The 16,294-nt window shown below is 46.8% G+C and overlaps 1 protein-coding gene across 1 annotated transcript in view; it reads left to right on the top strand.

The window, feature by feature from the left end:
• Window positions 1-16,294, top strand: part of dnah2 (dynein, axonemal, heavy chain 2) — a 503,144-nt gene that overhangs the window by 383,239 nt on the left and 103,611 nt on the right. Inside the window, exons 75-78 of the mRNA XM_063048700.1 lie at window positions 3,097-3,223; window positions 4,268-4,454; window positions 7,578-7,726; window positions 13,494-13,677. Of these exons, the coding sequence (XP_062904770.1) occupies window positions 3,097-3,223; window positions 4,268-4,454; window positions 7,578-7,726; window positions 13,494-13,677 (647 nt within the window). The remainder of the gene's footprint in view (window positions 1-3,096; window positions 3,224-4,267; window positions 4,455-7,577; window positions 7,727-13,493; window positions 13,678-16,294) is intronic.

Genomic DNA, 16,294 nt, shown 5'->3' with positions numbered 1-16,294 from the left:
GGGGTTGCAGAACTGTGTTCAGTGTGACAGTTCACAAATTAACCCTCCTCTTTCATGGCTTATTTCCTTCCTCCTCCATCTCTCACTGGGTTTATTCCTTCCTGGCCCAACCACGTAGACACCACAACCACAACCAAGAAAGACCACCAGTGCCTCTACTTTCTCAGCTGGCTACGAAACTTTGGCATGCTCCCTTTGATCCTCACCAACTTTTATTGATGCACCATAAAAAGCATCACCCTGATGCATCATGACTCAGTACGGCAACTACTTGGCCCATGATTTCAAGAGACTGTAGAGAGTCGTGGGCACAGCGCAGCATGTCATAGAAACCAGCTTCTCCTCTGTCTACACTTCTCACTGCCTTGGTAAAGCTGCATAATCAAAGACCCTTCCCACCCTAGATATTCTCTCTTCTCCCCTCTCCCATCGGGCAGAAAATACAAAAACCTGACAGCATGTACCACCAGGCTCGAGGATAGCTTCTATCCCATTGTTAAACGATCCCCTAGTTCGATAAGATGCACTCTTGACCTCACAGTCTACTGCATTACGATCATGCGCCTTACTGTCTGCCTTCTCTGCATTTTCTCTATAACTGTAATACTTTATTCGATAAGACAGTAAGACAAAGGAGCAGGATTTGGCTATTCAGCCCATCAAAGTTCAAAGTAAAATTTATTATCAGAGTACATACATGTCACCATATACAACCCCAAGATTCTTTTTCCTGCGGGCATATTCAGCAAATGTATAGAGCAGTAACTGTAAACAGGATCAATGGAAGAGCAAGAGTATAGGAGACAACAAAATATGGAAATGCAAATATAAATAAATAGCAATAAATAACAAGAGCATGAAATAACAACACAGAGTCCTTAAAGTGAGATCATTTTTTGTGAGAACATCTCAATAGATGAGTGTGATTATCCTCTTTTGTTCAAGAGCCTCACGGTTGAGAGGTAGTAACTGTTATTGAACCTGGTGCTGTGAGTCCTGAGGCTCCTATACCATTTACCTGATAGCAACAGTGAGAAAAGAGCATGGCCTGGGTGGTGAGCATCTTTGATGATGGACGCTGCTTTTCTACGACAGTGTTTCATGTAGATGCGCTCAATGGTTGGGAGAATTTTACCCATAATGTACTGGGCCGAATCCATTACCTTTTGTAGAATTTTCCACACAAAGGCATATAAAGTCTGCTCCACCATTCATGGCTGAATTATTTTCCCTGTCAACCCCATTTGCCTGCCTTCTCATAACCTATGATGCCCTGACTAATCAAGAACCTATCCACCTCTGCTTGAAACAAATATATTCTGCAATCTGTTATTGTTTTCCCTTGCACTACCTCAATGCACTGATGTGAATAGTATGTATGGATAAAATGCAGAACAAACCTTTTCATTGCACCAAGGCATATGACAATAATAAACCAATTTACCAACTGGTCACCACGAGTCTGCAGTTACTCCTGCCTTCTCGGCATCTATTTCTTCTCCTTGCTTCTTCCTCTTCCCTCTTTGATTCTGGATAGTCTCCAGTCTTTATACTTGGCTTTACTTGGCATTCACCTTCTTTCCTCTCACCGTCCCACTCTCCACTTTCCACAGGGATCTCTTTCTACATGACCCCCTTCCCCACCAATATCCATCTTACACTTACCTCTGCAAGCAGGACAAATGCTACATCTGCCCTAACCCTCATGCCTCACCACCAATCAAAGCCCCAAACACAACCCTTCCATGAGAGACAATACTTCACCTATGAGTCTGTCGGGGTTGTCTACTGTATTCGATGTTCCTGATGCAACCTTTTCTACATCAGAGAGAGATTGGGGTGGCTGCTTCATCAAGCACCTTCACTCTGTCCACCACAGCAGGCAGGATTTCCCAGTGGATACCCACTTCAACTTGACTTCCCATTTCCATTCCAACATGGTCTCCTCTACTGTCACAATGAGGCTACTCTTGGGTTGGAGGAACAACAACTCATATTCATTCCGGGTAGCCTCCATCGTGATGGCCTGAACATTAATTTCTCTAACTTCTGGTAATCACCCCTCTTCCTCCCACTCACCTTCCCCCTCACCTGGTCTCACCTCTCATTTGCCACTCCTGTTCTCCTTCTGCTTCCCCCCAGCTTCTTATTCTGGCTTCTTTTCCCTTCCTTTCCAGTCCTGATGACTGTTTATTCATTTCCGTACATGCTGTCTGACCTGCTGAGTTCTCCAGCATTATAGAAACATAGAAACATAGAAAATAGGTGCAGGAGTAGGCCATTTGGCCCTTCGAGCCTGCACCGCCATTTATTATGATCATGGCTGATCATCCAACTCAGAACCCAGCCTTCCCTCCATACCCCCTGACCCCTGTAGCCACAAGGGCCATATCTAACTCCCTCTTAAACATAGCCAATGAACTGGCCTCAACAGTTTGCTGTGGCAGAGAATTCCACAGATTCACCACTCTCTGTGTGAAGAAGTTCCTCCTAATCTCGGTCCTAAAAGGCTTCCCCTCTATCCTCAAACTGTGACCCCTCGTTCTGGACCTCCCCAACATCGGGAACAATCTTCCTGCATCTAGCCTGTCCAATCCCTTTAGGATCTTATACGTTTCAATCAGATCCCCCCCTCAATCTTCTAAATTCCAACGAGTACAAGCCCAGTTCATCCAGTCTTTCTTCATATGAAAGACCTGCCATCCCAGGAATCAATCTGGTGAACCTTCTTTGTACTCCCTCTATGGCAAAGATGTCTTTCCTCAGATTAGGAGACCAAAACTGCACACAATACTCCAGGTGTGGTCTCACCAAGGCCTTGTACAACTGCAGTAGTACGTCCCTGCTCCTGTACTCGAATCCTCTCGCTATAAATGCCAGCATACCGTTCGCCTTTTTCACCGCCTGCTGTACCTGCATGCCCTTCCTTTCCCTAAACCCCTCAAACCCTGACATGTCTGACTCAATCTAAACTCCATCCACCACCTCCTCTGGTGGGTCACCAGCTTAGTGCGAGTTGCTGGAGCCGTTCCTTCTGCCTATGGCTGAGTGCCGTGGACAGTGTGAAATTTGGCCAACCCTGCCTTTCCATTTTAGGTACACGTGCCGTGGGCTCTTTGAGAGGCACAAGCTGCTCTTCAGCTTCCAGGTCTGCATCAAGATCCTGGAGGTAGCCGGCAAACTCAACATGGATGAGTACAACTTCTTCTTGTGTGGGGGTGTGGTGAGTGCATCCAGTGGGAATGGTGGCATGCAACTTAAAGCTGAGTGGAGCTCCAGAACGTGGGGTTTAGTCATTGAACCTACCTTAAAGGGGTCTGTGAATCTCTATAAGCCTGTTAGGGACGTTGAAGGCCAAACGTTTGTGATTGCACAAGTCAGCTGGAGGCCAAAGAGATGGCCTGTTAGAGGACTATATGTGCGTGGATGAGTGGGTGAGTGTGCAGGAATGGGGTTAGTTTTTGTGGCTGTTGCTTTGTCGCTTGTGTGTTATTCTGCCAAGCATGGTGGGCATGCTGTCGGTGCTGGGAAGTGGAGTGATGCTAGCAGGCTACCTCCCCCCCGCCCCCCAGCACATCCCTTAGGTGTGTTGCTTGTTGACACATTCCACTGTATGTTTCAATGTGCCTGTGGTAAATGAATCTGAACGTGTGGATACGGAGAGGAAATGTTTGTGAATCCAGAGGGTCATATAACCGGACTGCACTTATCCCCCCCTGTCAGTATCTCCCTGACCGCTACGACCAAGGACGAGGGCAAAATGAGCCCCACCCATTTCCAGACACACACCTCCATTACTGAATATGTCCTGGTCCCTCTCTCCCCTATTGTGGTCTTACCTTCAACAGATGCTGCACCTTGCACATCTCCTCTGAAGAAGTTCTGGCACTAACAGAGCATGCGTACAACTCACTAACCCTAACCAGAATGTCTTTGAAATGGGAGAGGAGACTGAAGCACTCAGAGGAAACCCACGTGGTCACAGAGATCACATACAAACTCCGTACACACAACTGAACTCCAATTCTACAGTCCCACGGTAATGCATTACTCTAAACGCTACACTACTGCGTCGTCCACTCTGGTGGAGACAGGTGGAGACTGGGGTGAGTAAGATCTGCCATGAATTATTCAGCTTTGTTAGTGTTCCATCTAGGACCATAGATGAGCTGTAGAGGAGCCTCCTTGGATATGGGAGGGGAGATGATGGTGCACAGTTTGTGATGAGTTGGAAAGTTCCTGCTCCAGTGCACTTTCCCCCTTGTAGGTGCTGGACAGAGAGGAGCAGATGGACAACCCATGCCCCGGGTGGCTCGCAGATACCAACTGGGACAATATCACACAGCTCGATAAGCTGACCAACTTCCATGGAATTATGAACTCATTTGAACAGTATCCCAAGGATTGGAATGCTTGGTACACCAGCTCAGTGCCAGAAACCGCACTGTTGCCAGGTGAGTGCATTAGGAACATTCAGACAGGTGGTGGGACCCACAGTTTGCCATGAGTCACACTGAAATATCACACAGAAAAAAGACTCTCTCTGTCCTAAATACACCTCTCATTATTTTATAAACCCCTGTTAGTTTGTACCCCAGCCAGAGAAAACAATCCAAATTTTGGAACTGGAATTGGAATTGGTATACAGAATTATTGTTTCATGTACCGAGGTACAGTGAAAAGTGTTTCTTTATAAGTTCATCAGATCAAATCATTACGTGATGCATTGAGGTAGAACAAGGTAAAACATTGACATTATGCAGAATAAAGTTTAACAGCTACAGAGAAAGTGCAGTAAACAGTAAGATATCTGTCCTGTCCTTATAGCTAACACTCTAATCCAGGCAATATCCTGCTGAACCTTCTGCAGTTTATTCACCGTTGCCACTGGCTTCAAAGAACATCACAGTACAGCATAGTGCAGGCCATTCAGTCCACTATGTTGTGCTGACTTTTATCCTACTCTGATATCAATCTAGCCCATTCTTCCCACATTTCCATGTCATCCCAAAGCTTATTCATCGTTACAATCAGTTTGTTCTCCTTTGCACTCATACACTGAAGAATGACAATTATCAGTCTTAAATTTCCATCTTGATCCCCATTATCCAGGCCAGGCTCTCTTCTCACTGCTGCCATCAGATCCTTGGGTGCCACTCCACCAGATTCAGTAAGTTAATACCCTACAACCATCAGACTCCTGTACCGGCATGGCTAACTTTACTCACCACAACACTAAACTGATTCCACAACATACAGACTCACATTCAGCGACTCTACAATTTATGTTCCCAGCATTATTTATTCATTAAAGGTTCAAAGTATGCAACTCTGAAATTATTCTTTTCTGGGTAGCCGTGAGAACAAAAAAGAAAAGAAAGGAAAGGCCCTAAATCCCCCCTCCCCATACAAAAAAGAGTTAACCTAATGGAACAGGCACATCAACCACCAAATCTCCCGCCCCACACAAAAGAGTGAATAAATCGAAACAGGCACATCGACCCCCAAATTCCCCCACAAAAAACGAGAAAGATTGGAGGGGGAACCCAGAATACAAAAAAAACTGTAAGACCGAAAAAAAAAAGTCTATAGTCCGAGTTCACATCCAAAACGCAGAAAACCTGGGCAACATTCTCCAGGCACAACAGCAGGCTCTTCCCTTGCCGGTAGCGTGGAAGAGCAATCCTCAGCAATCAGAAATGATCAACGAGCTGCAGTGGGTACACAGAACATAGAATAGTACAGCACAGTACAGGCCCTTCGGCCCACAATGTTGTGCCGACCCTCAAACCCTGCCTCCCATATAAGCCCCCACCTTAGATTCCTCCATATACCTGTCTAGTAGTCTCTTAAACTTCACTAGTGTATCTGCCTCCACCACTGACTCAGGCAGTGCATTCCACGCACCAACCACTCTCTGAGTGAAAAACCTTCCTCTAATCTCCCCTTTGAACTTCCCACCCCTTACCTTAAAGCCATGTCCTCTTGTATTGAGCAGTGGTACCCTGGGGAAGAGGCGCTGGCTAACCACTCTATCTAGTCCTCTTATTATCTTGTACACCTCTATCATGTCTCCTCTTATCCTCCTCCTCTCCAAAGAGTAAAGCCCAAGCTCCCTTAATCTCTGATCATAATGCATACTCTCTAAACCAGGCAGCATCTTGGTAAATCTCCTCTGTACCCTTTCCAATGCTTCCACATCCTTCCTATAGTGAGGTGACCAGAACTGGACACAGTACTCCAAGTGTGGCCTAACCAGAGTTTTATAGAGCTGCATCATTACATCGCGATTCTTAAACTCTATCCCTCAACTTAAGCTAACACCCATAAGCTTTCTTAACTACCCTATCCACCTGTGAGGCAATTTTCAGGGATCTGTGGACATGTACCCCGAGATCCCTCTGCTCTTCCACACTACCAAGTATCCTGCCATTTACTTTGTACTCTGCCTTGGAGTTTGTCCTTCCAAAGTGTACCACCTCACACTTCTCCGGGTTGAACTCCATCTGCCACTTCTTAGCCCACTTCTGCATCCTATCAATGTCTCTCTGCAATCTTTAACAATCCTCTACACTATCTACAACACCACCAACCTTTGTGTCATCTGCAATCTTGCCAACCCACCCTTCTACCCCCACATCCAGGTCGTTAATAAAAATCACGAAAAGTAGAGGTCCCAGAACAGATCCTTGTGGGACACCACTAGTCACAATCCTCCAATCTGAATGTACTCCCTCCACCACCACCCTCTGCCTTCTGCAGGAAAGCCAATTCTGAATCCACCTGGCCAAACTTCCCTGGATCCCATGCCTTCTAACTTTCTGAATAAGCCTACCGTGTGGAACCTTGTCAAATGCCTTACTAAAATCCATATAGATCACATCCACTGCACTACCCTCATCTATATGCCTGGTCACCTCCTCAAAGAACTCTATCAGGCTCGTTAGACACGATCTGCCCTTCACAAAGCCATGCTGACTGTCCCTGATCAGATCATGATTCTCTAAATACCTATAGATCCTATCTCTAAGAATCTTTTCCAACAGCTTTCCCACCACAGATGTAAGGCTCACTGGTCTATAATTACCCGGACTATCCCTACTACCGTTTTTGAACAAGGGAACAACATTCGTCTCCCTCCAATCCTCCGGTACCATTCCCGTGGACAACGAGCACATAAAGATCCTAGCCAGAGGCTCAGCAATCTCTTCTCTCATCTCGTGAAGCAGCCTGGGGAATATTCTGTTAGCTCATTATTCCGTACTGATCATATTATTGTTTGTTTCTGTATTTATATGGTTTATCATTACTTGTGCGTTGTTTGTCAATTGTTGTGTGTAATTTTTCATTAATTCTATATGCCTGCAAGAAAATGCATCTCAGGATAGTACATAGTGACATACACCTACTTTGATAATTACTTTGAACTTTGATCTTCCTTTCCAGTCCTGATGAAGGGTCTCAGCCCGTGATGTTGTCTGTTCATTTGTCTCAATAGATGTGTCTGATCTGCTGAGTTCCTTCAGCATTTTGTGTTTGTTGCTTTGTGTGACTGATGCTTCTGTTCCCCTCACCAGTGGAATGGGAGAATACCTGCAATGAGCTTCAGCGGATGCTGATTGTACGATCCCTGCGGCAGGACCGTGTCGCCTTATGCGTGACGTCCTTCATCGTCAACAACCTTGGCTCCAAGTTTGTGGAACCCCCGGTGCTGGACATGCATTCGGTCAGTGTGAAACAGGGCAGCCGAATGGCCTTCACTGAACACCCAGCACCACACAATCCTAAACCACTCTTCCCCTTCTTATTGGTCAAAATGATACACGTCAGAAGGTCAAACTTGAAGACAGAATATAGGACTTTTAGCAGTGTGGAGGAACAGAAGGATCTTGGGATCCACATCAATAGATCCCTTAAAGTTGCCACCCAAGTTGATAGGGATATGGTATGTTAGCCTTTATTAATCGGGGGATTGAGTTCAAGGGCTGTGAAGAAGTGCGTCAGCTCTATATAACCCTGGTTAAAGCATGTTTGGAGAATGGTGTTCAGTTCTGGTCACTTCATTAAGCGTCTGTTAAGGTTTCATTTTTGTTTTTTTTCTCTCTCTTACTGTACCATTTAAATGGCTGTGGTGTGTGCTTTGTGCCGGATGTTGGATAACTGGGAGACCCAGAGTCTCCCGGGGAACTACATCTGCATGAAATACATCTTGAAGACCATGTTAGGGATCTGGAGCAGCAACTGGATGACCTTCGGCTTGTACGGGAGAGTGAGGAGATAATTGGTCAAAGTTACAAGGAAGTAGTCAACCCAAAGTTGCAGGAGGCTAGTAGCTGAGTCACTGTCAGGAGAAATGGAAATTGGCAGTTAGAGCAGAGCACAGCTGTGGCCAATTTCCCTCAAAGACAGTATACCATTTTGGATACTTTTGTGGGGGATGACCTCCCAGGGGAATGCCACGGTGACTGGGTTACTGGCACTGAGTGTAGGTCCATGGTGCAGAAGGGAAAGAGGGAGAAGAGGGGAGCGGCAGTGACAGGGGACTCAATAGTGAGGGGAACAGACAGGAGACTCTGTGGGCATGAACGGGACAGCCGGATGGTATGTTGCCTCCCAGGTTCCAGGGTCGGGGATGTCTCGAATCCCGTCCACAACATTTTGGAGAGGGAGGGGGAGCAGCCAGATGTCGTGGTACATATTGGTACCAATGACATGGGAAGGAAAAGCAATGAGGTCCTGGAAAGAGAATTTAGAGAACTAGGTAGGAAGCTGAGAAGCAGGACCTCCAGGGTAGTAATTTCTGGATTGCTGCCTGTGCCACATACCAGTGAGGGTAGAAACAGGGTGATTTGGCAGATAAATGTGTGGCTGAGAAGTTGGTTCAGGAGGCAGGGCTTCAGGTTCTTGGATCATTGGGATCCCTTCTGGGGGAGGGATGACTTGTACAAAAGTGACGGGTTGCACCTGAACCCGAAGGGGACCAATATTCTCGCAGGCAGGTTTGTTAGAGCTGTTGGGGAGGGGAACTAGAATGAAGGGACTCAGGATAGGATGTATGGTAAAAAAGTAAAGGTAGCGTGCAGTCAGATTGTCAGGAAGAGCAGGCAGGTGATGGGACTTAGTTGCAGCCAACAAGCTGAGTATCAAATCATTAGGGATGCAGAATCAGAAAGGATAGCAAATACGGTACTCATGATGTTGTATCTAAATGCACGTAGTATAAGAAATAAGGTGGATGATCTCGTTGCACTATTACAGGTTACCAGGTATGACGTTGTGTCCATCACTGAATCGTGGCTGAAGGATGGTTTAGTTGGGAGTAGAAGGTTACACATTAATTGGAGGGATAGGCAGGGTAGGCAGAGGGGGTGGTGTGGCTCTACTGGTAAGGAATGGCATCAAATCAATAGAAAGATGTGACATAGGATTGGAAGATGTTGAATTCTTGTGGGTTGAGTTAAGAAACTGCATATATATATATATATATATATATATATATATATATACAGGCCTCCCAATAGTGGCTGGGTGGTGAATCACAGATTACAACAGGAAATAGAAAAGGCGTGTCAAAAGGGCAATGTTATGGTAGTCATGGGAGATTTTAACATGCAGGTCGATTGGGAAAATCGGGTTGGTAATAGATCTCAAGAGTGAGTTTGACCAACCTAAGAGATGGCTTTTTAGAGCAGTTTGTCATTGAGCCTACTAGGGGATCAGCTATACTGGATTGGGTGTTATGTAATGAACTGGAAGCAATTAGGGAGCTAAAGGTAAAAGAACCCTTAGGAGGCAGTGATGACAGTATGATTGAGTTCAACTTGAAATTTGATAGGGAGAAAGTAAAGTCTGTTGTAGCAGTATTTCAGTGGAGTAAGAGAAATTACAATGGTATGATAGAGGGGTTGGCCAAAGGAAATTGGAAGGAGCTGCTGGCAGGGATGTCAGCAGAGCAGCAATGGTGTGCATGTCTGAGAAAAATGAGGAAGGTGCAGGACGTGTGTATTCCAAAAATGAAGAAATTCTCAAATGGTAAAATAGTACAACCGTGGCTGACAAGGGAAGTCAAAGCTATTGTAAAAGCAAAAGAAAGGGCATACAACAAAGCAAAAATTAGTGGGAAGATAGAGGATTGGGAAATTTTTAAAAACCTACAGAGAACGAGTAAAAAAATCATTAGAAGGGAAAAGATGAAATATGAAAGCAAGCTAGCAAATAATATCAAAGTGGATAGAGAAAGTATCTTCAAGTTGTTAAAAATAAAAGAGAAATGAGAGTGGATATAAGACCGCTAGAAAATGAAGCAGGAGAAACAATAACGGGGGACAAGGAGATGGCTGATGAACTAAAAGACTGATTTTGCATCAATTTTCATTGTGGAAAACACTAGCAGTATGTCTGATGTTGTAGTGTGTGAGGGAAGAGAAGTGGGTGCAGTTACTATTACAAGGGAGAAGGTACTCAAAAAGGTGAAAGACCTAAAGGTACATAAGTCACCTGGACCAGATGAACTGCACCCTAGGGTTCTGAAAGGTAATATTAGAGATTGTGGTAGCATTAGAAATGATCTTTCAAAAATCATTGGACTCTGGCATGGTGCCAGAGGACTGGAAAATTGAAAATGTCACTCCACTCTTTAAGAAAGGAGGAAGGCGGCAGGAAGGAAATTATAGACCAATTAGCCTGACCTCAGTGGATGAGAAGATGCTAGAGTCAATTGTTAAGGATGAGGTGATGGAGTACTGGGTGACACAGGACAAGATAGTACAAAGTCAGTATGGTTTCCTTCAGGGAAAATCCTGCCTGCCGAACCTGTTGGAATCCTCAGAGGAGATTACAAATAGGATAGATAAAGGGGATGCAGTGGATGTTGTTTATTTGGACTTTCAGAAGGCCTTTGACAAGGTGTCACAAATGAGGCTGCTTACCAAATTAAGAGCCCATGGTATTACAGGAAAATTACTAACATGGTTAGAGCATTGGCTGATTGGTAGGAGGCAGCAAGTGGGAATAAAAGGTTACTTTGCTGGTTGGCTGCCAGTGACTAGTGGTCAGTGTTAGGACTACTTTTTATGCTGTATGTACAGTTGAAGTCAGAAGTTTACATACACCTTAGCCAAATACATTTAATCTCAGTTTTTCACAGTTCCTGACATTTAATCCTAGAAAATATTCCCTGTCTTAGGTCAGTTAGGATGACTACTTTATTTTAAGAATGTGAAATGTCAGAATAATAGTAGAGAGAATGATTTATTTCAGCTTTTATTTCTTTCATCACTTTCCTAGTGGGTCAGAAGTTTACATACACTTTGTTAGTATTTGCTAGCATTGCCTTTAAATTGCTTAACTTGGGTCAAACATTTTGGGTGGCCTTCCACAAGCTTCTCACAGTAAGTTGCTGGAATTTTGTTCCATTCCTCCAGACAGAACTAGTGTAACTGAGTCAGGTTTGTAGGCTGCCTTACTCGCACACACTTTTTCAGTTCTGCCCACAAATTTTCTATCGGATTGAGGTCAGAAAATTATGTCAAGGCTAGTTTCATCCCTGGGAGCAATTTCCAAATGCCTGAAGGTACCACGTTCATCTGTACAAACAATAGTATGCAAATATAGACACCATGGGACCACACAGCTGTCATTACCACTCAGGAAGGAGACGCATTCTGTCTCCCAGAGATGAACGTACTTTGGCGCGAAAAGTGCGAATCAATTCCAGAACAACAGCAAAGGACCTTGTGAAGATGCTGGAGGAAACAGGTAGACAAGTATCTATATCCACAGTAAAACGAGTCCTATATCGATTCATGAGGAAGGGAAATTATGTGGGTATATTGAAGCAACATCTCAAGACATCAGCCAGGAAGTTAAAGCTCAGTCGTAAATGGGTCTTCCAAATGGACAATGACCCCAAGCATACCTCCAAAGTTGTAGCGAAATTGTTTAAGGACAACAAAGTCAAGGTATTGGAGTGGCCATCACAAAGCCCTGACCTCAATCCAATAGAAAATTTGTGGGCAGAACTGAAAAAGCGTGTGCGAGCAAGGAGGCCTACAAACCTGACTCAGTTACACCAGTTCTGTCTGGAGGAATGGAACAAAATTCCAGCAACTTAATGTCAGGAACTGTGAAAAACTGAGTTTAAATGTATTTGGCTAAGGTATATGGAAACTTCTGACTTCAACTGTAAATGATTTAGATGATGGAATAGATGGCTTTGTTGCCAGGTTTGCAGATAATACAAAGATTGGTTGAGAAAACAGGTAGGATGCATACGGACTTAGACAGATTTGGAGAATGGGCGAGAAAGTAGCAAATGAAATACAACGTTGGAAAATGCATGGTCATGCACTTTGGTTATCGAAATAAATGTGCGGACTATTTTCTGAATGGGGAGAAAATCCAAAAAATCTGAGATGCAAAAGGACTTGGGACTTTAGGGTGTTGTGCAGAACACCCTAAAGGTTAACTTGCAGGTTAGAAAAGATGTGCTGGCATTAGAGAAGGTTCAGAGAAGGTTCACAAGGATGATTCTGGGAATGAAAAGGTTATCATATGAGGAACGTTTGATAGCTCTGGGTCTGTACTTGCTGGAATTTAGAAGGATGAGGGGGGAATCTCATTGAAACCTTTCAAATGTTGAAAGTCCTAGACAGAGTAGATGTGGAAAGGATGTTTCCCATGGTGGGAGAGTCTAGGACAAGAGGGCACAGCCTCAGGATAGAGAGGCATCCTATCAAAACAGAGATGCTGAGAAATTTCTTTAGCCAAAAGGATGGTGAATTTGTTGCCACGTGCAACAGTGGAGACCAGGTCATTGGGTGTATTTAAGGCAGAGATTGATAGGGTCTTGATTGGATATGGCATCAAAGGTTATGGGGAGAAGGCAGGGAGCTAGGGTTGAGGAGGAGAAAAGAAAAGGATCAGCCATGATTGAATGGTGGAGCAGATTTGATGGGCCAGGTGGCCTAATTCAGCTCCTATGTCTTATGGTCTTATCATAGGAAGGATGTGGAAGATTTAGAGAGGGCGCAGAAGAGTTTTACCAGGATGCTGTCTGGATTAGAGAGCATGTCTCATGAGGATAGGTTGATTTAGCTAAGGCTTTTCTCTTTGGAGCAAAGGAGGATGAGACATGATTTAAAAGAGGTATACAAGATGATAAGAGACATAGACAAAGTGAACAGCCAGAGACTTTTTCCTAGGGCAGAAATGAGGAGAATAATATTAAAGTATTTGAAGGAAATTGTAGAGAGGGATGTCAGAGGTAGAATGTTTACACAGAGTGGTGGGTGCGTGGAACACCCTGCTAAGATACCTGAGCAGATACCTCAGGAGCGTTTAAGAGACTGCTAGATAGGCACTGGGATGTAAGAAAAATGGAGAGCTATGTGGGAGGGAAGAATTAGTTTGACCTTAGAATAGGTTAAAAGTTCAGCACAACATTGTGTGCTGAAGGGCCTGTATGGTGCTATGATGGTCTATATCCTGTGTAGGTGATTGATGACTCCAACACAAGGACACCGCTGATATTTGTGCTTTCGCCGGGGGTTGATCCCACCAATGCCCTGCTACAGCTGGCTGAACACTCGGGAATGGCAGCCCGCTTCCATGCACTGTCACTGGGTCAGGGCCAGGCCCCCATTGCCACACGGATGATCACCGAGGGAGTAGCAGAAGGTAGGTGGCACCAAACAGTTTACCCTGGCCCCAGACCGGCCCTCTCCACCTTATCACCATCCCCATCAACATACTGTTCTCCTCCATTCCCCCGTGCCCGTAACTCCTACGATTCCCCTCAACTGCTCCCTCTCTGAGTGAGAGGACCCTCCTGTATTCCCCACTGAATTTTTCACCACCTGTCTTGCTACTTTACCCCCACACTGATATTGCCCACAAGGGCAAACACATCTTCTTCTCCAATTTCATTCAGTTTTCAAGCTTAGATTCTTAAAGATTAGTCATATTTGTCACATTAACATCAAAAGATTGAAACAGTGAAAGGGGTTATTTGTATCAATGACCAACACAGTCTGAGGAAGTTCTGAGGAAGTTCTGAGGAAGTGCTGGGGCAGCCCACAAGTAACCTTATACTTTCAGCGCCAACATAATATGTCCAAGCTTATTAGCCATAACCATATGTCTATGGACTGTGGGAGGAAACGGGAGCACCCGATGGGAGCGTACAAACGTCTACAGACAGCGGTGGGAATTGAACCCTGATTGGTGATAGCTACATTGTGCCAACCACTACACTGCTGGGCTGCCACATCTACACCCATACCCCCTCTCCCTCCCACACCTCCCTCTCCCAGCCACACCTCCCTCTTCCTCCCATACCCCCTCTTACCCCACACCTCCCTCTTCCCCCCCACACACCTCCCTCTTCCCCCCACACCCCCTCTCCCACACACCTCCCTCTCCCCCACACCTCCCTCTTCCCCCCACACCCCCTCTCCCACACACCTCCCTCTCCCCCACACCTCCCTCTCCCCCACACCTCCCTCTGCCCCAAACCTCCGTCTTCCCCCTACACCCCCTCTACCCCATACCCCGTCTACCCCCTACACCCCCTCTACTCCTTACACATCCTCTATCCCTTACACCCCCTCTACCCCTTACACCCCTCAACCCCCTGTACCCCTTCTACCCCCTATACCCCCTCTACCCCTTACACCCCCTCTTCCCCCTTACACCACCTCTACCCCCTATACCCCCTGTACCCCTTACACCCCCTCTATCACTTACACCCCCTCTACCCCTACACCCCCTCTACCCCCTACACCCCTACACCCCCTCTACCCCCTACACCCCTCTACCCCTTAAACCCCCTCACACCCCTCTGCCTCCTACACCCCCTCTACCCTTTACACCCCCTCTTCCCCTCACACCTGCTCAACCCCCTACACCCCCTGTACCCCTTACACCGTCTCTCCCCCTACACCCCCTCTACCCCCTACATCCCCTCTACCCCTACACCCCCTCTACCACTTACTCTTCCCCTCACACCTGCTCAACCCCCTACACCCCCTCTACCCCCTACATCCCCTCTACCCCTACACCCCCTCTACCACTTACTCTTCCCCTCACACCTGCTCAACCCCCTACACCCCCTCTACCCCTTACACCTCCTATACCCCCTATATCCCCTCTACCCCTTACACCCCTGTACCCCCTACACCCCCTCTACCCCTCACACCCCTCTACCCCTTACACCCCCTCTACCCCTCACACCTCCTATACCCCTTATACCCCCTACATCCCCTCTACCCCTACACACCCTCTACCACTTACTCTTCCCCTCACACCTGCTCAACCCCCTACACCCCCTGTACCCCTTACACCCCTCTACCCCTCACACCCCTACACCCCTTACACCCCCTCTACTCCCTACACCCCCTCTACCCCTTACACCCCCTCTCTCCCAACACCCCTCTACCCCTTAAACCCCTCTACCCCTTACATCCCTCTGCCTCCTACACTCCCTCTACCCACTTACTCTTCCCCTCACACCTGCTCAACCCCCTACACCCCCTCTACCCTCTATATCTCCTCTACACCTTACACCCCCTCTACCCCCTACACCCCCTCTACCCCTACAGCCCTCTACCCCTTACATCCCCTCTACCCCCCTCTACCCCTTACACCCCCTCTACTCCCTACACCCCCTCTACCCCTACACCCCTCTACCCCTACACCCCTCTACCCCCTACGCCCCTCTCCCCCTACACCCCCTCTATCCCTTGCACCTCCTATACCCCCTCTACCTCCATACCCCCCTCTACCCCTTATACCCCCTATACCCCCTCTACCCCTTACACCCCTCTGCCTCCTACACCCCTTCTACCCTTTACACCCCCTCTTCCCCTCACACCTGCTCAACCCCCTACACCCCCTGTACCCCTTACACCCCCCACCCCTTACACCCCCCATCTCTTACACCCCCTCTTCCCCTCACACCTGCTCAACCCCTACACCCCCTGTACCACTTACACCCCTCTACCCCTCACACCCCTCTACCCCTACACCCCCTCTACCCCTTACACCTCCTATACCCCCTCTACCCCTTACACCCCTCTGCCTCCTACACCCCTTCTACCCTTTACACCCCCTCTTCCCCTCACACCTGCTCAACCCCCTACACCCCCTGTACCCCTTACACCCCCCATCTCTTACACCGTCTCTCCCCCAACACCCCTCTACCCCTTAAACCCCTCTACCCCTTACATCCCTCTGCCTCCTACACTCCCTCTACCCACTACAACACCCTCTACCACTTACTCTTCCCCTCACACCT

Source organism: Mobula hypostoma, chromosome 5, assembly GCF_963921235.1.
Source record: "Mobula hypostoma chromosome 5, sMobHyp1.1, whole genome shotgun sequence".
In the NCBI taxonomy this organism is placed as follows: domain Eukaryota; kingdom Metazoa; phylum Chordata; class Chondrichthyes; order Myliobatiformes; family Myliobatidae; genus Mobula; species Mobula hypostoma.
The sequence above is the reverse complement of the archived record's forward strand: the minus strand, read 5'-3'. Positions and strand labels throughout refer to the sequence as shown.